This window comes from Theobroma umbraticum, unplaced genomic scaffold, assembly GCF_002168275.2.
Source record: "Theobroma umbraticum cultivar Fairchild unplaced genomic scaffold, ASM216827v3 scaffold_81.0, whole genome shotgun sequence".
NCBI classification, from domain to species: Eukaryota; Viridiplantae; Streptophyta; class Magnoliopsida; order Malvales; family Malvaceae; genus Theobroma; species Theobroma umbraticum.
In genome coordinates, this window is record NW_018397268.1 from 321,639 (window position 1) to 343,777 (window position 22,139).

General features: G+C 38.2%; 6 protein-coding genes across 6 annotated transcripts; 3 read left to right on the forward strand and 3 right to left on the reverse strand.

Annotated features, from left to right (window-relative positions):
- Nucleotides 1-256: 256 nt before the first annotated feature.
- On the forward strand, nt 257-958 carry LOC110425253 (Heavy metal transport/detoxification superfamily protein). The gene is made up of 3 exons (XM_021440114.2): nt 257-366; nt 476-551; nt 650-958. The coding sequence occupies exons 1-3, from the start codon at nt 358-360 to the stop codon at nt 781-783; spliced, it is 219 nt and encodes a 72-aa protein (XP_021295789.1). The 5' UTR covers nt 257-357; the 3' UTR covers nt 784-958.
- Nucleotides 959-963: 5 nt separating this feature from the next.
- On the reverse strand, nt 964-1,771 carry LOC110425252 (protein EARLY RESPONSIVE TO DEHYDRATION 15-like). The gene is made up of 2 exons (XM_021440113.2): nt 1,429-1,771; nt 964-1,348 (listed from the first exon to the last, which is right to left on the reverse strand). Exons 1-2 carry the CDS (start codon nt 1,682-1,684, stop codon nt 1,188-1,190), a joined length of 417 nt encoding a protein of 138 aa, XP_021295788.1. The 5' UTR covers nt 1,685-1,771; the 3' UTR covers nt 964-1,187.
- A 687-nt stretch (nt 1,772-2,458) lies between these two features.
- On the forward strand, nt 2,459-5,936 carry LOC110425306 (cation/H(+) antiporter 4-like). The gene is made up of 4 exons (XM_021440186.1): nt 2,459-2,879; nt 3,059-4,066; nt 4,160-5,322; nt 5,419-5,936. Exons 1-3 carry the CDS (start codon nt 2,640-2,642, stop codon nt 5,297-5,299), a joined length of 2,388 nt encoding a protein of 795 aa, XP_021295861.1. The 5' UTR covers nt 2,459-2,639; the 3' UTR covers nt 5,300-5,322; nt 5,419-5,936.
- A 937-nt stretch (nt 5,937-6,873) lies between these two features.
- On the forward strand, nt 6,874-10,209 carry LOC110425399 (cation/H(+) antiporter 15-like). Its single transcript, XM_021440302.1, has 3 exons — nt 6,874-7,164; nt 7,271-8,272; nt 8,837-10,209. The coding sequence occupies exons 1-3, from the start codon at nt 6,931-6,933 to the stop codon at nt 10,076-10,078; spliced, it is 2,478 nt and encodes an 825-aa protein (XP_021295977.1). The 5' UTR covers nt 6,874-6,930; the 3' UTR covers nt 10,079-10,209.
- Nucleotides 10,210-13,670: 3,461 nt separating this feature from the next.
- LOC110425103 (biotin/lipoyl attachment domain-containing protein) lies at nt 13,671-18,527 on the reverse strand. The gene is made up of 9 exons (XM_021439906.2): nt 18,308-18,527; nt 16,968-17,174; nt 16,570-16,637; nt 15,954-16,007; nt 15,422-15,682; nt 15,272-15,334; nt 14,617-14,685; nt 14,485-14,530; nt 13,671-13,995 (listed from the first exon to the last, which is right to left on the reverse strand). Exons 1-9 carry the CDS (start codon nt 18,339-18,341, stop codon nt 13,934-13,936), a joined length of 864 nt encoding a protein of 287 aa, XP_021295581.1. The 5' UTR covers nt 18,342-18,527; the 3' UTR covers nt 13,671-13,933.
- Nucleotides 18,528-18,972: 445 nt separating this feature from the next.
- On the reverse strand, nt 18,973-20,807 carry LOC110424970 (neuronal PAS domain protein). Its single transcript, XM_021439703.1, has 2 exons — nt 19,806-20,807; nt 18,973-19,727 (listed from the first exon to the last, which is right to left on the reverse strand). The coding sequence occupies exons 1-2, from the start codon at nt 20,735-20,737 to the stop codon at nt 19,088-19,090; spliced, it is 1,572 nt and encodes a 523-aa protein (XP_021295378.1). The 5' UTR covers nt 20,738-20,807; the 3' UTR covers nt 18,973-19,087.
- Between the last annotated feature and the right edge of the window lie 1,332 nt (nt 20,808-22,139).

Consider the following 22,139-nt stretch of genomic DNA (forward strand, 5'->3'; position numbering starts at 1 on the left):
TAAAATATATGGTTACCATTTTGCTACAAACAACGATAATTTAAATGAAAAAAAATTCTTAAATGTCGAAAATTAACAAGAAAAAAGGGAAAAATCAATGGCTTTTCCCTCCATTTCGTGGCTTATCACTCAGAAGTCAACAACTTGTTGGGAATAAAGGCAGCCTTTTTTAACAAAAGCAAACAAAATTCCCCATCAATCACGCAAGGAATCCCATTCCTTTCTTAGCATTGTGTGTAAATATATATTGATAAGCTCTAAGGCACCCCTTTGCCACCAAACATAAAGTCTCTTGCTTTCTTCCTCCTCCCCTCTTTATCTTTATTTTCATTTGCTGCCTAATTCATTTAACAGCCAATGGCCAATGTAAGTAACTCTTTTTACAGCAATTTTCCGTAGTAGTAATGGGTTTTCTTTCTTTTTTCTGTTCTATTTTCTCTTCTGGGACTATATTCAGGTTTTGATTCTGCAATAGGTAGTGGAGCTGAAAGTGGGTTTGCACTGTGAGGAATGCATCAAGAAAATCTTGAAGGCCATCAAGAAGATAGAGGGTAATCAATATCTGAAACAACACTTCCTTTCTTCTTCTTTCTTCTTCGATTTGAATCTTAAGATTATAAGCTTGGGACATTTATTTATGGGGTGGCAGATATTGAAACATACAACGTGGATACAAAGCTGAACAAGGTTGTGGTGACGGGTAATGTCACCAGGGATGAAGTCATCAGAGTTCTTCAAAAGATAGGCAAACAAGCAAGCACTTGGGGCAGTGCTGATGATTGATCAATTCACCCTGGCAGCCATGGATGATCACCAAGAAGACCTGAGAATGTACTTGTTGCTGTAGTGTAGAGCAATTTTGATCTTTTTCACTACTTTTTCTACTGCAACATTTAGAATAAGCAAATCATATAGAATAAAAATATAAATATGAAAATAATTTTAATATATTTTAAAAGGCAATGATCTAAGGGAGGTTCATTTCATTTATTTCCCAAAGTGGAAAGTTACTACAACAAGTTACAAACTAACTACGATCTAAAAGGAGAGATCTCTGTACACGAAATACTACAAATTGAGATAAATAAAGAAAAAAACTAACAGCAGTTACAACTTAGAAGTGACCCTTGTCTTGTCGGCCGGAGAAACCTCCCAATCTGAAACCTTCAGAATGACTTCGATCTGATCTACCTGGGTTGGTTAATCGTCCTTGGACTTACTTTCACATTCACAATCTTGGGCGCTTTCTCAAGAAACCTTGGCGACTCAGCCGCCACTCGGCCCTTCCGCCACTTCAACAGCCCCATGGGTACCAATTCCTTGTCACCATCTCCCTCCTTTTCCTCCGCTGTAAAAAGAAAAAGAAAAAAAGAAGTGTCAGATCCGAGTTATATTAATTGACTCGGCGGGGGTTAATAAGTCACTTACGTCTGGAATCCGTGGAAAAGTCGTCATATTCGTCGAAGATGGCATCGAGGTCGTCGGGGAAGAAGAGAAGGTCATCGTCATTTTGGGGATCGTGGAAGCGTTCACGGAGCCAGTAGTCGCGGAAACAAGGGGAGGATTGGACGAGTGCCCACCATTGATCGGAGAAATCCTCGACCGTACGATACGCCAGCGGGACGAACAACGGGGCGTTGGGATTCAATGTTGTGGACGATGATCGCTGAGAAAAAACCTCCATTTTCGCCACTCGAAGCTTTGTCGGGAAAAAGAAGCAGAAAAGCAGAGAGCTTTAAAAAAGACTTCTGATGGATAAGGATAAGATCGATACAGATTACATCCATTGTTTATATAGTGGATAAGCTTAATAAAAGGACATGCATTTCTCTATTATTACATCCATGACACTACTTTCTTTTTCCATTATTATAATTAGTGTAAATTATTATAAAAAAAACTTTTATTTGTGAAACTTAAATTTTTTATCCATAATTTTTAGATTTTATCAACGAAATTAAAGGCTTGAAAACTATATTTTTTAATAATTAATAAATTAATTAGTGGACTCTAGGGAGGGTAATATCTGGGAATTGAGAAGGGCAATGCTGGAATTAACCACGATCACAACATAATTTCATAACGTGTGAAGTTGGGTGAGTGAGCCCAAACTTCTTAGCCTTTGCTGCAGCTTTCGAAAGAGAAACCAACGGCTATGGTCGGTGTAATGGAAAATTCTGAACCCGGCAGCAGCAGAATCTGCGCATGGTTTTTCCTTTCTGTCTACACTACCAATTTCCTTCCAAGCTTGAACAGAAACACGGCAAGTTCCACGTGCCGATGATGCTATCTGTGGCATTCATATAAGTTGTCTTGAAACACACACATGTTGCTACTGTCCTGTAAGAGACAGGCCACGTAGTTGTTCTCATCCTTTATCACCTAGTAATTAGCAAAACAAATTTAATATGAAATAAAAGCTGTTTTTTTTTTCTTTTGTTGCCACCTTGGGGTTCCAAGTTTTGAAGAGTTGGTCAATGCATAACGAGAAATCAAAGAGGGTTGCTCTCCGTATTGTCCGTTGTCCTCCAGGGGCTTCAATTCTTTTACATTCTGGGTTTTTGTCCATATCCACCCTCATTTTCGTTGTTCATGGTATATAAGCATACAAGGATATATCATCAAGGGTGTTGGAAGCCATGGAGGCAGCAAATTCATCTTTTCCCAAAGATTTGGAGCCTGGTTACAGGGTCGATGGATCATGTTGGAGATTCATTCGGGTTGTTTCAGATGGATTATTTAGCGAACCCGGTGAGCATATGTTCAGACATACCTTGGTTGTTTTACAATTGCAATTAGCGATCATTTTCATCCTCGCCACCATCATACACCTCCTCCTCAGACGCTTCCATTTGCCTCGTCTCTTATCCGAAGTGCTGGTACGTTTTTGCTTTGTTGTATCCCTTGATGGATCATGGTGTTGTTACAAAATTTTATATTCATCTATCAGAAGTGTTGACTAAATTGTTCTTTCTTTAAGTTCATTAAGGTGCATTGCTGGGTAGTTATATCACTAATCAATTGAAGGATGTTTAAATTGATCTTGTGCAAATGCCAGGCAGGTCTGATTCTTGGACCAACTGTACTTGGACGGTTCTTTCCTAAAATATCAGACATTTTGTTCTCCCAGCAATCCCTGAAAATCCTGTCTGAATTGACACGGTTCGGGTACTTGTTTTTTATGTTTTTGATCGGGGTGAAGATGGATGTGAGTCTGATCACAAAATCAGGAAAAAGGGAATGGACCATAGGCTCTATAGTCATTCTATTCCCCATGCTAACCATTGTTCTCGTTGCCCAATACATAGGCAGAACGGTGGACAACATGGATATATACAACCTGGAATGGGTTGGACTCTTCTCAGGAACACTAATGCTAACCTCATTTCCAGTGGTGGCCTGCTTTTTAATGCATCTCAAGATCATTAACTCCGAGCTGGGATACCTTGCTTTGTCTTCAGCATTGATTAGTGACTTGACAAGTGTAGTAATAATAAATTTGAACAGCTATTGGCAGCTAGTTGAATTGGCATCGATCCGTGTAGCGTTGAAGTCGATGTTTCTTTGTATCGCTCTTGTTGTGTTTATCATAGCAGTTCTGCGTCCAATGATGTACTGGATCATCAGAAGAACTCCTGAAGGAAAGCCAGTCAGAGATGCTTACGTTTTCCTTCTTGTGATAGCACTACTGCTTGTAGCAATAGTCGGTGATAATGTTGGACTTCAGTACATGTACGGGCCTTTTATACTAGGCTTGGCAGTGCCAACAGGACCTCCCTTGGCATCCATTCTGATAGAAAAATTGGACACCATAGTCACAGGCTGGATGCTGCCGCTTATGTCAACTTATTGTGGATACAAATCAAATCTCTGGGAATTGAACAGGCCTCTACCTGCTTCTGAAATTTTTGTAATTACTGTAGGTTTCTTGCTGAAAACAACCTGTGGGTTTATTCCTGCAATTTGTTTCAAAATGCCTTTTAAGGATGCTACTGCACTTGCTCTGATGTTGACTGCCAAAGGCATTGTTGAATTAGGCACGTTTGCAACCAATGCTGACAAGCAGGTATTCAGAATCCCTTCAAGGCACTGCTTATAACTTGTTTGTTCTTTTGGTCAGAAGACAAGACTACTAAATCTCTCTCTCTCTTTCTTTCAGTCCATTGTTACTCAACAGTTCACCTTGGCTGTAGTAGTTGTATTCATTTTAGCAGCAGCCGTGCCAATTCTTACCCGAAAGCTTTATGACCCATCAAAGACATATACAGGTTACCAGAAAAGAACCATTTTGAACTCTTCTACACATGAGGGTCTTCGAGTGCTGGTTTGTGCACATAGGCAAGATGATGCATTGTCAGCGATCAAGCTACTTGAACTTTCAAATCCTACTAAAGAAAGTCCCTTGTCTGTTTACGGGCTTTACTTAGAAGCACTTATCGGTGGATCCACTCCCCTTCTCCTTAATCACCAATTAGGCCAGAAGAGTTCTTCTGATGGATCTCGCTGGCAGCCCGTTATTGATGTTTTCAATTACTTCAAGTCGCAAAGTAAGAAACAAAACCAAGTCCATGTCTTCACAGCAATATCACCTCCCAAATTAATGCATGAAGACATTTGTTGGGTTGCCTTTGACAATTCAGTAGCACTAATAATACTTCCATTTCATAGGAAGTGGAATAGCAAAGGGACGATGATTTCCGACAGCAAAGTTTTGAGGGCCTTGAATTGTAAAGTTTTGAACAAGGCCCCTTGTTCTGTAGGAGTTCTAATTGACCGCAGCAGAACTCGTGGTCCATCAATCTTAACAAAATCATCCGCATATCATGTATGTGTGATTTACCTGGGAGGCAAGGATGATCGAGAAGCGCTAGCTCTTGCACAAAGGATGAGGGGATGGCCTTCTGTTTTCCTAACTGTTGTAAGGTTCATTGCATCAAATGATTGTTACCAACAAGGATGGGAGATGATGCTTGATAATGAATGTTTGAGAGACGTAAAGCACCAAAGTAAAAATAACGGTAATGTATCGTATAAGGAGGAGATGGTTACAGATGGTGCGGATACATCTTGGCTGGTTGGATCACTATTGGAGGAAAACTATGATCTTTTCTTGGTTGGGCGACACTCAAGAACTAACTCACCAGTCATATCAGGTCTATCAGAATGGATTGAGTTGCCAGAGCTAGGGCCAATTGGAGACCTACTAGCTTCTTCAGAAGTCACTAATCCAATTTCTGCCGTTGTGGTTCAACATCAGATCATTGAGGGTGAGTGTGAAAGTACTCTCACAGGTTTTTAAATTGAAGGGCTGCATTCTTTCGGGTAAGAAAATTGCATTTACTAAATATTTTGGATGCTTTTTACTCTGAATGTTTCACTTCTCCCCTGCTAGATAAATAACTTTTTTTTTGCTTACAGATCCTAATGCATCCTCCATTGATCCCTGTTACGAAGAAAGAAGAAGATAAATGTGCAACTCCTGATATAACTTCCGCAAGTAAGCAGACAAGGATTCTGATTGCAACATTAGCATCATCATGCAGAGATTGCTTTATGGGACTGAAAAAAATGAATTTCCCATGCACTCTGCATGTTCCATAAACCGCAAATCAGAAATCAGAAATCAGAAAGATCGTTTATGTCCATCAATTGACCAATTGGTCCATTAGGAAACTGTTCTTAGGGGAAGACCTGTTACAATTGTACTCAGGCAGATCAGGCAGGACGCTGGGACATCCTTGCTCTTGTTTCCTTCTTGCTTGGTTCTCTTAATCAGATAATCAAGCCTAGACTGCTTCTAAATTATATACACCATAGATTCAAAAGTACTTCTAATTTTCTGTATCATCATATTTGCCCTTTTTGTTGGCTTGCTTTCTAACAGGCTATAAATTTCCCAACCATTAAAGAAAATGATGTATTTTGATCTATATCTGCTTTGGAACCAATCTCTAGTCATGGTTTGAGTGATAAAGAATACCGTCTTGCTCTTTTTAGTCTTTTGAACCTTTCCCCTCGATATCCGCACCCTTTTATCTGAATTCATGGATTTGCCATGTTAAGCTTGGAGTTGTACAGGATATGCTCATCCAAGCTTGATAATGTGTTGTTCAAACTATAGCTCTTTGAACCTAAAGAACTCCTGCCTAAGGTCAAGAAGAAACCATTTTTCTTCAAAGGAAAAAAACAAATGAGGATAAAAGGAGATGGAAGAATAAAATCCAGACATATAATTTATATATAAGAGTAAGAATTGAATGAGAATAACTGATAGGATAAATTTTACTTAGATGGTTGGCTGCAGAACACATGCATGGTGAAATAGCTGATATTATGCTTTCTGTCTTATCGGCATGGCACCTACTTAATCTATAAGGTCTGAAATTCGGAAGAAAATGAAATTGCTTTAAAGAATTCTTTATGTGGTCTAGTTATTATACTTCAACAAGAATTAAGAAAAAAATAATGCATTAATTAATCACAAAATTCTTTATAAAATCTAAACCTGTGCTTGTAAGCACCCTACTAGCATTTTCCATTTGCTAAAAAAGGAAGTTTGGAGAGAGAGAGAGAGTCGGGGAGAAAGAGGTGAATCGAAAGGCTTACTTTTCACTTATATTTGCAAAGAATTATGTAAGCAAATAGAAAGTCTTGAGATATTGTCAGAAACATGAGATTGGTGATAGATTACGTTTACTTTTAACTACCTTGCATGAAGGAGAACCTCCAACTATTGTGGAATCCAAAATATGAGGTTGACCCCTCATTCTTTCTCTCTCTCTCTCTCTCTTCTATCTCTCCCCGACCTACTCTTACCTTTGCTTGTTGCTTCATGCTATCCATTGTCCTTTTTCATTTTGTTTTGGGGTTGCTTTGTTTTTTTTAATTGATTTCTTGATCAAGAAGCAATTGCTTTAACAGGCAATAACCATGGCATCCGAGTTGCAACAAGATTCAGTCATAGCTGGAGGAAACAAGACTATTCTTTGTATCGATACCTCCAAAATCAACATTGAATCGAGGAGTATCTGGCTACATGGTAGCCCTCTCAACAGCGCTACGTCTCTACTCTTGTTTCAGCTCTCTGGCATTTCCACAGTCTCACTGCTAATCGATGTTTGCCTCAGGCCTTTAGGGCAATCAACCTTAGTTTCACAGATTTTTGTATGTTTTATAATCCTTTCTGATTCTCATCTTCATTTTCAATCAATAACATTGGATCATAATCATGGAACATTAAAAGAATAATCACCTTTAAAATCAATAACAGGGTGGAATGATATTTGGCCCGTCCTTTCTTGGCTACAACAGAGATGTAAGAGAGATCCTTTTCCCGATGAGAAGCACCATGATAATGAGCACATTTGCAGGATTTGGCATAATGTTCTACCTCTTCGTAACCGGAGTAAAGATGGACCCTGTCCTCATGGTGCGGCCAGGACGAAAGGCTGCAGTCATAGGTGCTGCAAGTCTCTTTGTTACGCTGGTTTTTTCCGTTGCCCTTGCTTTGGTCTTGAAGAATTTTATCACTCTGAGCTCCAACCTCCAGAACTCGATAATGCTCATAGCATCATCACAGGCTTTAACAGGTTTTCCTGGAATTGCTACCCTGCTGGATGAACTCAAGATTCTCAACACTGATCTTGGCCGGCTAGCCGTCACTTCGGCAATGTTTTGCGATTTAATTGGCATGTCTATGGTTGGAATTATTTTCTCATTGCAACAAAGTACCTCCAGCGATATCTTTGGTTGTGTTCCACCAATATTGTCTATAGTTGCATTAGTTGTCTCCATATTTGTTATTCTTAGACCAAGATTAGTAAAGATGTATTACCAAACACTGGAAACAAAATCTGTTGATGAGAACAGCATAGGATTCATTTTCCTTTTAGTCATGGTAGCTGCATTTCTGAGTGAGGTGATTGGCCAGCATTACATCATCGGACCATTAATTTTAGGTCTGGCTGTGCCTGATGGACCGCCCTTGGGATCAGCTATATCATCAAGGCTAGATACTCTTTCGAAAGCATTTCTCTATCCTGCTTACAGCGCACTCAGCGGGATGCAAACCGACATCTTTGCCATCGACTTTCAATCTTTTTATGTTGTGGGGATCATCGTTGCCTTTGCTTTCGTGATCAAGCTAATAGCAGTGATGCTGTCGGCTCTCTTTTTCGGTCTGTCCCTCAGAGAAGCTTTTGTGCTTGGACTCATTCTAAATGCAAGGGGCATTGTTGAACTCACTTCGTACAACCTCTGGAAGGAGAGCGAGGTTAGTTTTTTTTTTATTTTCCTGATTTATATATATATATATATATGTAAAAATTACAGCTAGAAGCAAGAGAACGTGAGAAAAAACAATAGAGCATTGCTGATGTCAAGACATGATACAATTAACGCCAAGCTGAGAATAAAGAATCTCTGTTAACTCCACATTTGGCTAGTTTTATTAGTCTTTTGGTGCTTTCTTTCCAGGATTTGCAGGACTAACCAATGGCATAATGACTTGTAACAATTGCTTTAAAACCAATTTCTGAGAATTCAAAGTTTTGGACCAGTTTTCTGGCCTAGTCTGCAACATTTTAAGCATGCAGCTCCTTTTCAGGATTTCTCTCTTTTTCCAAATTGGATTGATTAAAGCTGATAAAATATGTGTGCTAGTTTAGAGATGAGAAGAACCACGTTTTGAAAACCATAGTTTTTGTTTAGAGGTGAAAGCTTTTGGGGTCAAAATTGTTTCTAGCCTCAGTAAGTTAATTTAACTATTGCATTTCTATTACTTATGTTTTGTGTCTAAATTTTCTGAATTTTTGCTGAAGCTGTTTTCCAATTGCAGCTGATCGAGGACAAAGAATTTGCCTTAGTCATGATGTCATTGGTGATCGTGACGGTAGTCATAACCCCAATGATAAGAAAGTTGTATGATCCTTCAAAGCAATACGCTTCCGTAAAGAGAAGTACCATCCATCATGCGAAGCGTGATTCAGAGTTTCGAATCGTGGTTTGCCTCCACAGCCATGAAAGTGTCCCGACAATTATGAACCTTCTTGAAGTATCCCATGCCAGCAGAGAGAGTCCCGTTGCCGTCACAGCTATGGTCCTTGTTGAACTCGTGGGGAGATCCATCCCTATCCTTCTACCAAACCATAGCCGAAGGTTGGTACCAACAAACTCATCCACAGCAGGCCGAGTATGCAATGCCTTTAGTCAGTACGAGGAGGACAATCAAGGCTGCGCCAGCGTTCAATCATACACCTCAATCTCACACTTTCAGACAATGCACGATGACATCTGTCGTATAGCGTTTGAGAAGCGTGCCCACATTGTCATCGTGCCTTTTCACAAGCAATGGGCTATAGATGGCAAGATTGGGTCCATGAGCCGTCCCATACAAAACCTGAACATTAATGTCCTGGAAAAGGCGCCATGTTCAGTTGGAATCCTTATTGACAGGGGAGTCTTAAATGGATTCGTTTCAGTTCGAACTTCATCAAAATTCCAGGTCGCTGTTCTCTTCATTGGTGGCCCTGATGACATGGAGTCACTAGCTTATGGCTGTCGAATGGTGAAACATGAAAGTGTTAATCTAACTGTCATTCGTTTCCTTCTCTTTGGAGGCGAAAACTCCAAAGACAGGAAGAATGACAGCCAACTGATCAATGAACATCGCCAAGATAACATGGGAAATGAACGTTTCTTGTATGTAGAAGAGGTGTTAAGGGATGGGGAAGGGCTATCTTCATATATCCGTGGAGCCATAGCACATTTTCATTTGATCTTAGTAGGGAGATACCATCCGCAATCACCACTTCTCGAAGGACTTGGGGAGTGGAGCGAGTGCCCGGAGCTTGGGATTGTCGGTGATATGCTTGCTTCACCAGATTATAAAACCACCACGACGGTGTTAGTGATTCAACAACAAAGACTAGGAGGTAAGTTGTTCAACCATAATCTGCCATTTGTGGTGCGGAACAGGGATTCATCAGTTGTCCCTGATGATTTGCCAAAGAAATTGCTTCATCATGGCCCCGGGGATGATTCATTTTCCATATCATTAGACGACTTTGATACGTATTAGATAGGTTTTTTTACATGAAAAACATATGACTGGTTCTTTCCTCCCCTTGTCCTGATGTAGGGCACTTTGGTTGGAAACCAACTTCAAGCGATAGCTAAGTAGGACAGTTTAGCATTTCATATATTCTTCAAGTTGACTGATAGCTTATTGAAAAATGTTCAACTAAATGCAATGTAACACTGAAATAAAATGTTCATTTTGACCAACTGTAAATTGAAAGGCGAGATTCATTAAATTCAATGAAATTTTAGTGCCTGGAAACAAATACAGTTTGATTGAATGAAGCGGGGGAATTAATGATGTAAGCGCTGACTTGGGGAGGGGTGAGAAGCAGATACTTTTTGGTTTCAGACAAATGGATGTTGAAAACAGGCATGAGTCATGGTGTTTGATGTTACAGCTTTTTGTACATGATCCCATGAGTACAAAGGATGTTGCTATCAACCAGACAATTCCTTGGCATTAAGTCTACAAGGATTTAAGGCATTCCCATGTCTTCAAGTTTGACAAAAGAAACAATAATTTCTGCTTAAACCATTTCTTGGGCAAACAAGAGCCAACTAGCTAGCTTTAGTAAACACATTTAATGATTGTATCAAAAACCCTTTTCTCTTCTTTTTCTTTCTTTTTTGTTGGTTTTGGAAGCTTTAGTAAACACTTTCAATGATTGTATCAAAAACCCGTTTCTCTTCTCTTTCTTTCTTTATTGTTGGTTTTGGAAGCCATTGAAACTAGCCTATGTATGTTTCTTGGTTAGCTAATTACCTTGAATCCATCTCTCAAATTAATACTAATGATGTTTTAGCACATAGAAATTAATTTCTGCATGCATGTCATGTTTAATGGCTTGAACATGCATAAAATGGAATGGTTTTCAATTGCAAAAAGTCAAAAGAAAACAATTTTCCCATATTCAAAACTTAAATCTAATGTGATGAAGTCACATTTTGCATGATATATACCTTTAATTCTATTTACTTATAATACTATTACTCCTTTTTTTCCCCCTCAATGGGTTTATTAGATATGACCCAAAGAAGCAACTAGGAAGAATGAATTTCCATTTTAAGACTTCCACCTCACCCATACAAGAGCTTTAAGTTTTCCTTTTTGGGCAATCCCAAAGCAGAGTTTGATTTCCATGGGTGATTTGGCAGTGATGATGGGGTTCCCAAATATTTGAGTTTCCCCACAACAAAAGTTGTTAGCTTTCAAGATTCTTCCTGGGAGATGCTGTTGCTGTCGAAGTTCACTTTTGAAGGACAAAGTGTCCTACGACACTTATCCCTTAACCCTTTTCAGCTACTTCCCTTTACCTTCCCCTGATCGGGCATATCCTTATGAACTCAATGAAACTTCTACCCAACTTTCCCTTTTCCCATGATGTCTTTCCTCCCAAAATTCTATATGTAGAGAAATAGTATCCTAAAATATTCTCTTCAGGGTTTCAACCGCGTAAATTTCTTATCAAACTAATCGTCCTGAAAAGTCAAGTCACCGTCAAAGCCACCGCGTTCAGATTTGCAGACACCCACACGCTTCCTTAACTCGCTGACTCTCCTCCACTTTTCCTTCTTTGATTCTGTTTATAAAGGACTAATTGCAATACCCTTTACTTCCCATCTCCAAATTTGAAACCATTATCATAAGCTTTCACATTTGCTAGTTTCCAGCATTTACTGAATCAGTCTGGTCTAGAAACAGAGTATGGAAATCACCTCTTTCACATTTCTTAATCCGGAAGATTATTATAATACCGGCAGCCCCTGGTTCCAAGAGCTTGACAACGGATTCAACAAGAAGCGTAAAAAGGAAGACGAATCGGGGGGCGGGGGTGGCAATGGGTTCTTCAATGAAGGAGAGCTGAACAAGAGTGGATATGGAGATATCCTTGCCTCGTTATTGTTATTAGAAGAAGAAGCAAAGCAGGAGCAAGATCAGTGGACAACTGAATCTCAACAAGACAAGGCTTTCTTTGAATTCAATCACAAGAGAAAAGTTCAAGCAATGAATGAGTATTACAATCAGCTTCAACAGCATTACTCTGAGGCTGATCATTTGGATGGTTTAACTGCAAAACGAGCTCGTAATTCAGCTTCTGCCATGGCAGCTACTGTTGCTGCAACAGCAACAGCAGCAGGGAATGACAATGTCAACGTGGGCAATGAAACGGGAAGCGGGTCGGGTCCGCAAAGGAGGTTATGGGTGAAGGATCGATCGAAGGACTGGTGGGACCGTTGTAATCATCCGGATTTTCCAGAGGAAGAGTTCCGGAAGGCGTTTCGGATGAGTAAAGCCACGTTTGAAATGATATGCCAGGAGTTGGAACCGGCGGTGACGAAAAAGAACACCATGTTGAGGGATGCGATCCCGGTCCGACAGCGAGTGGCTGTCTGTATCTGGAGGTTGGCTACAGGGGAGCCGCTTAGGCTGGTTTCGAAACGATTCGGGTTGGGAATTTCAACCTGTCACAAGCTGGTACTGGAGGTATGTTCAGCCATAAGATCTGTCATGATGCCCAAGCTTCTTCAATGGCCTGATGACAGGAAAATGAAAGATATCAAGCAAGAATTCGAGTCGACATCAGGGATTCCTAACATAGGTGGCTCAATGTACACAACTCATGTGCCAATTATAGCACCCAAGGTCAACGTAGCAGCTTATTTTAACAAAAGGCACACAGAAAGAAACCAGAAACCTTCTTACTCGATTACTGTCCAAGGTGTGGTCGATCAGAAAGGGATTTTCACTGATGTTTGTATCGGATGGCCTGGTTCAATGCCTGATGATCAGGTATTGGAGAATTCTGCTTTATTCCAGAGGGCTAACAAGGGGGTTTTGAAGGAAGTTTGGATCGTTGGGAATTCTGGGTACCCTTTGATGGACTGGGTTCTGGTTCCTTACACGCATCAGAATCTGACTTGGGCTCAGCATGGTTTCAATGAAAAGATTGGCGAGATTCAAAAGGTTGCTTCGCAGGCATTTGCGAGGTTGAAAGGGAGGTGGTCTAGCTTGCAAAAGAGAACCGAGGTGAAGCTCCAAGAATTGCCCATGGTGCTTGGGGCTTGCTGTGTTTTGCACAATATTTGCGAGATGAGAAATGAGGAGATGGACCCGGAACTACAGTTCGAGCTTTTTGATGATGAGATAATACCTGCGAATAATTTGAGGTCTGCGAAGGCTGTGCATGCCAGGGATCAAATTGCTCACAATCTGTTACACCATGGCCTTGGAGGCACTGGTTTTCTATAGTCTTTTACATGAAAGATCAATATCAACTACAGCACATATTGCAACCATTCATCACCACCAGTTTTGACAAATTTGACTGACTGACAATTTTTGTCGCACATTATACCCTTGATGTATTATTACAATAATTCTTGTAAACATCTGTTTGAGTTTCTAGACATTTTCTATGTTGTCCCCTCTTAAAATATGAAACATATACTCTCTACTGAGGTGTATAAAGCTAGAAACTTTTCTTTACTGTCACATAAGGCACAACGATGCATGCAAAGGACAACCTTGGTTTATGTTCTCGACTCGACAATGATTTGTCTCTGAGCAACAATCGTCTAAAGGCTTAGTATACAAAAAAATTTTAACTGATACAAATGATAAGCCTCTCCTCAATCTGTAATGCTTAAAACAATTATTCAGTGGGTCCCAGGGAATTGCAACTCACTAGCAACATTGAGTTCAGATCACCAGCTACACATGCATTTCGTGATTGTGCTCAGGCACATGAATCAAAAGACGGAACGAATGAAAGGATGTGAGAAAACAAAATAAAAAACCTTAGTATTTTGGGACATTTGTCTGTGCAAAAATACGGTAGGTACAACAGAGCGCTCACTTGATGCCATGAAATGATGGCAACACTGCAATAAGGGGGTCTCCGTAACCAACAGCATCTGTCCAACACAGTTGAAACAAAGGCAGATTTTGTGTATCAGACATGTAGCACCATCCAGAATGTTTCAAAAACTCAACAATCATGATAACTAAAAGGTGTAACTTGATCAGGTTCTACTAACCAAGGAAGGATGGACTCTCAAACATCCATCACCCTCCTAGTACCAAACATAACAAATAGGAAAATTCATGCAATTCATCCTGTCAGTCTTTTGCTTGGACAGGGAATTGACGGACATCATTGAACCAGTAGCTCATGCTGACTGTTAAGGTTATGAATAAATATATGCAATTGTAATAACAGCCCAGGTTTAGGTTTACGCATCTCTGGCAGCACCCATTGTTTGCCGTAATGCAATCAATCCTAGCACCGCTAATTATGCATGTGATATTGCATCAAATGAAAAGCTGATTGAACTTACCCATTATAAAGAGACTTTAGATATTAAGATATAAAAATAAATATGAAATGTGGATAGACATTATACCTCCATCATCAAAGAGGAGCTTTAAGACTTCTCCAGCAACATCTGACTGTTCAACAAAACAAGAACACACCATTAGACACCTAATTTTTAAAGAAAAACTATAACTAACAAATGGAAATAATTTGAACTCACCTTAACAGGAAGTTCAGTACCAAATTGATCCAAGAATCCTATCACTTGTCCTTCTTTGATCAAATCACCCTGCAAGTATTTTTTCACTGCAACTTATGAGGATCAAGAAAAGCCAGTTGAAGTTACAAGGCCATGACAATAAGAAATCAACAGCATCGACAGGTAGAGCCATCAGATTTCAGTTCAAAGGAAACTTGTGGCAAAGGCATAACTAGGGTGGATGATAATAACTCAGTTAAAAGTACAAAGTTAGTATGTACAGAGTTTACTACCAAAAGATGCTGTCCTGTAGATAGAAAATATATCCAAAGACCTTTGTTTTTGACCTTAGTATCTGTAGAAACAAACTACCCAAATTCATTTCCCAAAAAAAAAACCTGCCCAAAATTGGCATCTTCACTCACTTACATGGCTATACATTAATCCTTTTGGGGAAAGGCCATTAGTATCTCCTAGAATTTAGCCCCAGCATATACAACTCAAGCTTTTGTGCAGGTAACAAATATTTGACACTTGACAAATACAAGAACTCGAAATACATGGAAATACAAAAATTTAGAACAGAAAGGCTAATTAACAATTTGACAAATCTCCATTATTCATTATCAAAGAATGTGTTAGCTTACAATGCAAAAATTCAGACAGGAACTAATACCTCCTTACAGATGGGAGGTTGCTTCTTTCCTTTCACTGTTCTACCCCTTCGGAATGTGCCAACCTGCAGTTACATGATGGCTTTATAAAGACAGTGTTCCAAAGAAATAAAAAGAAAACATAGTCCTTGCTCTTGATGAACAGCACATACTATAGGAGAAGGCACTAGAACATAGTTACTGGATCCAGAAGCTTCCAAGGCAGCTAACTTGGGTGACTTCCCAAAGGCGGCATTTTTAAATGGAGTAGGCTTCTCTGGGGAGGGTTTTGGTGGTGAGGGAGGTGGGGCAACAGCAGCTGATTCATTCATTGGTTTAGTTGGAATGGGTGGGGCTGTTGTAGGTGAAATGTTGGACAAGGGAGCTTTTGTGGCACCAACATTCCGTTTCAGATGCATTTCAAAGTCTCCAATCTGTCACAAAGCAACAGACAATTGATCAGAAAACGTAATATAGGAAAATGAAACAACATTCATATAAAAAACTTAAATCCTGCAGATGGCCAACTGCATTACATCCATTCAATGATCAAATGATCAACGTGGAAGGTTTCATCACTCATGATTTTCAAACAAGCACTGAGACATATCCTTACAGAAAATTTTCAGGTCAGTCAATGAGTCATAAGAAAAAGTTTAGAAGAAGTATGCAAGTATATCACATGACAAGAGAATAAGAAATAACCTTCATTTTCAGTTCAGCCACCTCAGTCTCATCACATACCTCCAGTACCAATGCCTGACAATTTAAGCATTTATATGTTAATTATCTAGCAAATTAGAATCAAAAGAAAGAAAATCTTATTAAATCAATACGAAAGGAGCAAAAGGTACAGTGAATAAATGATAACCATAAGAAAAAGTCAATAGAAGACTCATCAAAGAAGAAAATTGCAATAGACATGGTAGAAACTACACAACAGCAACATAAAGACAGAAAGTGAGCAATTTTGTTAGCATTGAAAACAAAGAATACTCAATATTAGCATTGCTCTCACAAATTTTGTTAAACTCCTCCATATCAGAATTACTAAAGAGAATAAAGTTCAAGACAAACTAGCACTATTAGTAATTCTTTGCTCCAAATGGGGCAGATACCAATATTAAGCTAAAAAGCAACAACAATCAAGTTGTTTACATTTAAGAAACAATGATGACCCAACTTGAAAACATAAAAGCAATCACAAAAAAGAAAAACATTATGAATTATTTTTGTAGCACCAATAAACTCTTCTTAAAAAGAAGTTAGCAATAACAAGCAAGAGTAGAAAAGAAAGTCAATTTGCAGATTTAATTATTACCTCAAACCCATTTGGAAAAGTTGCATTCCGTGAAGTTTTCTTCTCCAATGAGCCTTGTGCGGTGCTATCTAATGGAAGTGTGGCAACCATAATTAACAGCTTTTAACATACAAAACCAGACACAATGCACAGGCTACAATGTAATTACATAATAAGTGACTTAAAAACTATTATGCTTTCAGTAATTAAGGAAAAAAAAAAGTGATTTTGCTTTCCAAAACCGGTATAAATCTGCAACAAGTGAAGTGCCATGTCTGAACAGAAGAAGAGCCCAAATGCAACAGATATAGGTATATTTTAGCACAATGTCATGGTTCAATTGCAGTTAAACCATAATTAACAAATTTATGCAAATGAGGGCCATAAAAATATTTTATCTAAAGTCAATATAAACTCACCATTTGACTTGGCTGTTACAGAAGCTTCAGGTGTCTTCACACATGATATTAGAGTTACATTTCGTTTTGTAGAAGAATTATTCTTCCCGTCAAACATCAAGCCTGGGAGACATGATTTTCTTGAAGTGGGCAAGCCGCAAGAATACACATGAACAGTACTTGGCCTTTCCAGTAAGCAATGTGCTTGTGAAACAGCACCTACAGAATCTGAAATTTTAATAACAGAATATGAGCTTTCAGAGGCAAATAAAGCCATATATGCAAAATTTAAATTTCATGAAATCAAGTCCTCACAGCCATACTTTGCTAAGGTCAAGATTTCAAAAACTATATAATAAGAAATGGACGCCAACAAAGTACTTGATAAGCCAAGAAGAAACATGATCTTACAAAGTATCTCAACTAAAAAAAAAAACCAATTCATAATGCTGAAACTATTCAAAATCCATTGATTCTGTCACATGATGGTTAGAGGAATACAACTTTAATTGGCATTTTAAGAACCAAGAAGCCTTCTAAGCACCTTCTTTATCTCTCAGTTTCTCCTTTCTTTGTTGAAGGTGGGCATTGGCAAATTGAAAAGCTTAAATTAGCTTCCACTACAAACTCCCAAAGACATCTTCCTTTTTTCTTTTTTCTTTTGAGTATTGATTATTGAAGATTGAACTTAGCAGAGGTGGAGGGAAAGGAGGCTAGTAAGGGGCCACGCCCCCTTAAAATTTTAAAATTTAATAATTCTTCTTTGTTTTTTTTTTTTTCAAATTTTATAATTTTGTCCCTTATTTTTTAAAAAAAAAATTATAATTTCATTCCTACAATTTCTTATTTTCACTCCCTCAAATATGAAATTCTGGCTCTGAAACTTAGCATGATCTCCAATAATAGAAACTTATATATAAATATCGATAATATCAACAGTAAAAACTCGATTCTTATTCTTATGGAAATTAGATTCAGAAACTTAGCTAGCTTAAAGATATTGCTTAATATTCAACTTTCTCAATTGATATTCACAGTGTATAAGAAAGAATTCAAGGCAGATCTCAGCATTTTTTAGCTAAATTTCAAATTTCTCTACGTCAAAGCTCTATAACTTACACTAAATCGCCAAAATTTACTACAACAAAAAAAAAGGGAAACAAAGACAATTATTAGAATCGAAACAGATATAAAACACTCAAAAATGATTCCGAAATGTCACCGTTTCTTCACCCACTGAAAACAGTTGTCCTTTCTTTTCTCTCTTCGTTTCCAATGTAACCAAACAAAAACTCAATCAAACAAAGAGAAATAAACATAACAAGAGAGAACGAGGGAGAGGGAGAGCGAGAGAGAGTTACAGTGAAAGGATCGGAGAGCAGCGGAGGACTCCATTGGAATCGACAATGAGGAGAACGAGAGCGAGAGAGAGAGAGAGAGAGAGAGCGGAGATATAGAGGAAAAAGCGGGGGCAAAATCGAGAAGATTGAAATGAATATAAAAGAGAGCGGGGTTTGGTTAGCTGAACAGTTGGTGAAAGAGATTGCAGCTTCGAAATGTCCGCCTTTGTCCTCAGTTTCTCCACCTGACCCCCTAGCCTTCTCTTTCTAAGCTTTAAAGCTCCGTACCTCTCTAACTTACGCCTCAGGTGTTGCCCGCCTCCAGTTTACGTGGCACCCTTTTGAGAGCCCATTGAGTCTGGACCGGCTCAATCCGACTTTTTTGTGGGCTTTGGCCTAAAACTAACTGTTTTTTTAGCCCAAAGTGAGCAATATTCTATTAAAATCGAATTAATCGAAATAAATTCAGTTAATTTGAAAATGAACACGATTAAATCGATTAATTCTTTCAGTTTTGATTTTGAAATATTTTAATATTTTTAAAAATTTTTGTTGAAATATTCTAATGTTATTGAAGATTTCATAACTTAATTTTGTTTACTTTATAATTACCATAAAAAGAAATAAAAATAAAAAAATTACATTTGAATCTGAAATTTCGATTAATTGGATTACTAATCAAATTAATTTGATTAATCGGTTAATAGTTACTTTAAGAGAGAACTTAGTTTTTACAAAGTGAATATACAAGAAGAAATTGATCAGTTTCTAGTTTACATGGTGATGGGAAAACAAGCTTGGCTAAGAAATGTTGAGATGGAGGATTTCTCTGAATTCCAGCCTCCTAGTCTCATTGTAAAATGTTCTATGTTTATTAGGCCAATATGTTAGCCAAATCCAACCTCTGATTTCCCACTCCATGGTTTTCCCCATGGCACTCTTATCAACCTTCCACCAGATTTTTTCTCCATATTCATCCCCAGCAAAGATCACCCCTCCCTGCCTGGTGAAAGGCCGGTGAAGGTTGGAGTACCGGTCTTTGAACCAAGCCTTGGGGTTGATCAAAGCAAGTTTCGAAGGTTTCGAGGAGACCACCTCCCTTCCATCCACGCTGTCGTGAAGGAACCAATTCAAGCTCCCACTGTAGCCATTGACAGATTGCTCGAACTTCCATGGCTTCATGCTAATCGTCGTAGTCTCTCCCGCGGAAACCTTGAGTCCCAAGAAAGAGTTTGGAGGATCAAACGAGGTCTCTATGCTTTTCTCTATCTCTATCTCTCTTGCTGGGTTCTCTGTCGATTTGCTTACCGAAACGCTTAATATGTTGGACTGAAGAGTTGGGGTTACTTGCAATGATACTCTCGAAGGGAAATGCTTGTCGTCTGCCCCAACTCCTCGTTCGTTCATCAGAGTCTCGTTTACAAGCCGGATTATGTTACATCTGTTAACACGTAGGATGATACAGCCACATCAGGACAGCTTTATGATTACCTTTTTTGTGATGAAAAGATGTGTTTACCTTATGTTATCGATGTTCAGCATCACATCGATCCATTTCTCTTGCACTATGACCTTGTAATTGACTTGGATAACCCCTTCAAGCTGGTGGTAATGAAGGGAGAAAAGCAGCCTCTGGTCATCAACAGAAGGATTGCTTGAACTTTCTATATCCATGGCTATGACAGGACAGTATAGTTGAACTTTCCACAAACCGAACGTTGAAATTGAATATGAGAACAGCGGGGATGGCGTCTTCATCAGGGTGCGGTGTGTAGCTTGAAGCTCCACGATCCAATTGGTGATGGCGAGGTTTATGGACCGCATCCATTGCTCCTCTAAGTTCGATCCCAGGAGTCTCATCAGCGTTTTCGAAGCTTCTCTCAGCTGCGAGCATGCCAGCTGATTCTTGAGAGTATTCAGACATGCTGAACGGAGATCAACAGGGGCTTCGTAGATGCAAATAAGAAGTGCAAGAGTGAGGAATGAGAGATTGAAGATGCCTTTGAGACCAGACACGGATTCGAGTTTCGGGAATCTGATCAAGGAGTTGTTCTTGTTTGAGCCATAGCTAAGGACATCTTGTATGAAGTTGAGCATGAGACAGGAAATGGCTCCTTCATCCAACAGTTTAGAGGACTTGGGGTTGATTGTTAAGGGCTTTGAGGCCCAAAGAGGAATGAAGACACTGAAATCAGCGACTATGGAGATGGAGAGAGTTGAAGAATGAGGGTTTTTTGCCACAGAGAGTTTGAGGGATGGATGGGATGAACTTGATGAAGAACATATGCATACAGACATGGAACTTGTTTTCCATTGAGTGATTGGAGGAAGGCTTTGAATCCAGGTAAACATATCAGGATTGCAGCAGGAAGCCATTGTTAAAGCTTGATTATTATCAACTTTTTTCTTGTCTATCCGCGAAACAAAATTCATATGGATGATCTTTTTCATTTAAAGACACCCATCAATGGGTGCAAAACTAAAGATTCTCGTGGGGAAGCAAAGTCAAAAATGAAGGGAATCAATGCATGGAAAAGATAGAAGAATAAAACATCTCTACTTTTGTATTGAGAAAGCAAACTCTTTCAGTTGGATTATCTTACAAGGAAATTTCTCACTTCAAGATTCCTTTAGGACACAGCCTACAAAGACAATACCCATAAACCAACAAACAATCCCATCATTATTGGCTCAATGATGAGAAAAAGAAACAAAAAAGTCTTTCTTTAGATTACAATAATAAAATGGATATTATCGATATCGTGTACAATTACAATAATGAAATTAGTATTAAACACGGTCTAAATATTCTGATTTTATCTTTGCAAGTAAAGTCGTTTCTCATAAAGATAGAACGAACTTGTAAAACATTATCTTATATAGATTAAGTAACAAAACACTATGGAAAAAGGGCAGCAAGCAATTTACTCCAATAATGCTAATTTTATGAGCAAACAACACACACTATTTAAACAAAGATAAACTATACTCGACGGAATAATCAAGTTTAAGATATGATAAAGTTAAATAAATTGCATACATATAAGATTTTAGACTATTTCTGATGAAATAATTAGGCTTAAGACACAGTCAGATTTAAATGAATATGCTTGCTTATAGGAATTCAAAACGTCTAGGAAAGAATGTATGCTCTTTTTTTCTAAATCAAAGTTCTAATCATCAATAAGTTGTTTTGACCAATTATTTTATGTCAAAGAAGTAAATGATTAAAGTGATAATGGATTAAGATGTTAGGCTAATTAAACACTCAAATTTTTATTTTTGCATTTAGTATAAACAAATAAATAAAATAAAGTTGTATATGTAAATATTTTTCTTAATCTAGAACCAAGGATTTTATTTCATTTAATTCTATCGCTTTTGATTTGAAATTTTTTCAATAAACTAAATTAATTTATTTAATTTGGTTTAATGGTAAAATTTTTATTTCAACTGATTCGATTAAAAGAAAATTTTTAATTGAATTAGCTATTTGCACATCCTTATTATAATACTTTAATATATTAATATAAATGTTTTCGATCATATATATAGTAAATTATATACTTATGCAATAAGTACATTCTTAATCTAACATGAATCTTTAATTGTAATAGTGTCTAATGCAATTCATCCCTATGCTAATTAGATACATTAATCCAAATGTAATGTATATTGATAAAAGCCTAAATTACTTCTTATATTAATAGAAATACTCATAATGTGTGTATTCCATTCCGATTTTATTCTTGTCAAATTCTAAATGTAAGATTACTTTATTGTTATGATTACACATATCGTCTGTGTCTAATGTAATCCTAATTATGCTAATAAGATATCAATCTAAGCCTAA

What these genes read in the sequence shown, in the direction of transcription:
- LOC110425253 (XM_021440114.2), top strand. An exon ending in GGCCATCAAGAAGATAGAGG is followed by an intron (nt 552 to 649) that starts GTAATCAATATC and finishes ATGGGGTGGCAG; the next exon opens with ATATTGAAACATACAACGTG.
- LOC110425252 (XM_021440113.2), bottom strand. Translation starts at nt 1,684, where the DNA reads ATGGAGGTTTTTTCTCAGCGATCATCGTCCACAACATTGAATCCCAAC. An exon ending in CTTTTCCACGGATTCCAGAC is followed by an intron (nt 1,349 to 1,428) that starts GTAAGTGACTTA and finishes TTCTTTTTACAG; the next exon opens with CGGAGGAAAAGGAGGGAGAT.
- LOC110425306 (XM_021440186.1), top strand. Translation starts at nt 2,640, where the DNA reads ATGGAGGCAGCAAATTCATCTTTTCCCAAAGATTTGGAGCCTGGTTAC. An exon ending in GTCTCTTATCCGAAGTGCTG is followed by an intron (nt 2,880 to 3,058) that starts GTACGTTTTTGC and finishes TGCAAATGCCAG; the next exon opens with GCAGGTCTGATTCTTGGACC. An exon ending in CAACCAATGCTGACAAGCAG is followed by an intron (nt 4,067 to 4,159) that starts GTATTCAGAATC and finishes TCTTTCTTTCAG; the next exon opens with TCCATTGTTACTCAACAGTT.
- LOC110425399 (XM_021440302.1), top strand. Translation starts at nt 6,931, where the DNA reads ATGGCATCCGAGTTGCAACAAGATTCAGTCATAGCTGGAGGAAACAAG. An exon ending in CCTTAGTTTCACAGATTTTT is followed by an intron (nt 7,165 to 7,270) that starts GTATGTTTTATA and finishes AATCAATAACAG; the next exon opens with GGTGGAATGATATTTGGCCC. An exon ending in ACCTCTGGAAGGAGAGCGAG is followed by an intron (nt 8,273 to 8,836) that starts GTTAGTTTTTTT and finishes TTCCAATTGCAG; the next exon opens with CTGATCGAGGACAAAGAATT.
- LOC110425103 (XM_021439906.2), bottom strand. Translation starts at nt 18,341, where the DNA reads ATGGAGTCCTCCGCTGCTCTCCGATCCTTTCACT. An exon ending in TGCTCTCCGATCCTTTCACT is followed by an intron (nt 17,175 to 18,307) that starts GTAACTCTCTCT and finishes TTAAAATTTCAG; the next exon opens with ATTCTGTAGGTGCTGTTTCA. An exon ending in TTCTAGTGCCTTCTCCTATA is followed by an intron (nt 15,335 to 15,421) that starts GTATGTGCTGTT and finishes ATGTAACTGCAG; the next exon opens with GTTGGCACATTCCGAAGGGG.
- LOC110424970 (XM_021439703.1), bottom strand. Translation starts at nt 20,737, where the DNA reads ATGAAAAAGATCATCCATATGAATTTTGTTTCGCGGATAGACAAGAAA. An exon ending in CTGAACATCGATAACATAAG is followed by an intron (nt 19,728 to 19,805) that starts GTAAACACATCT and finishes ACGTGTTAACAG; the next exon opens with ATGTAACATAATCCGGCTTG.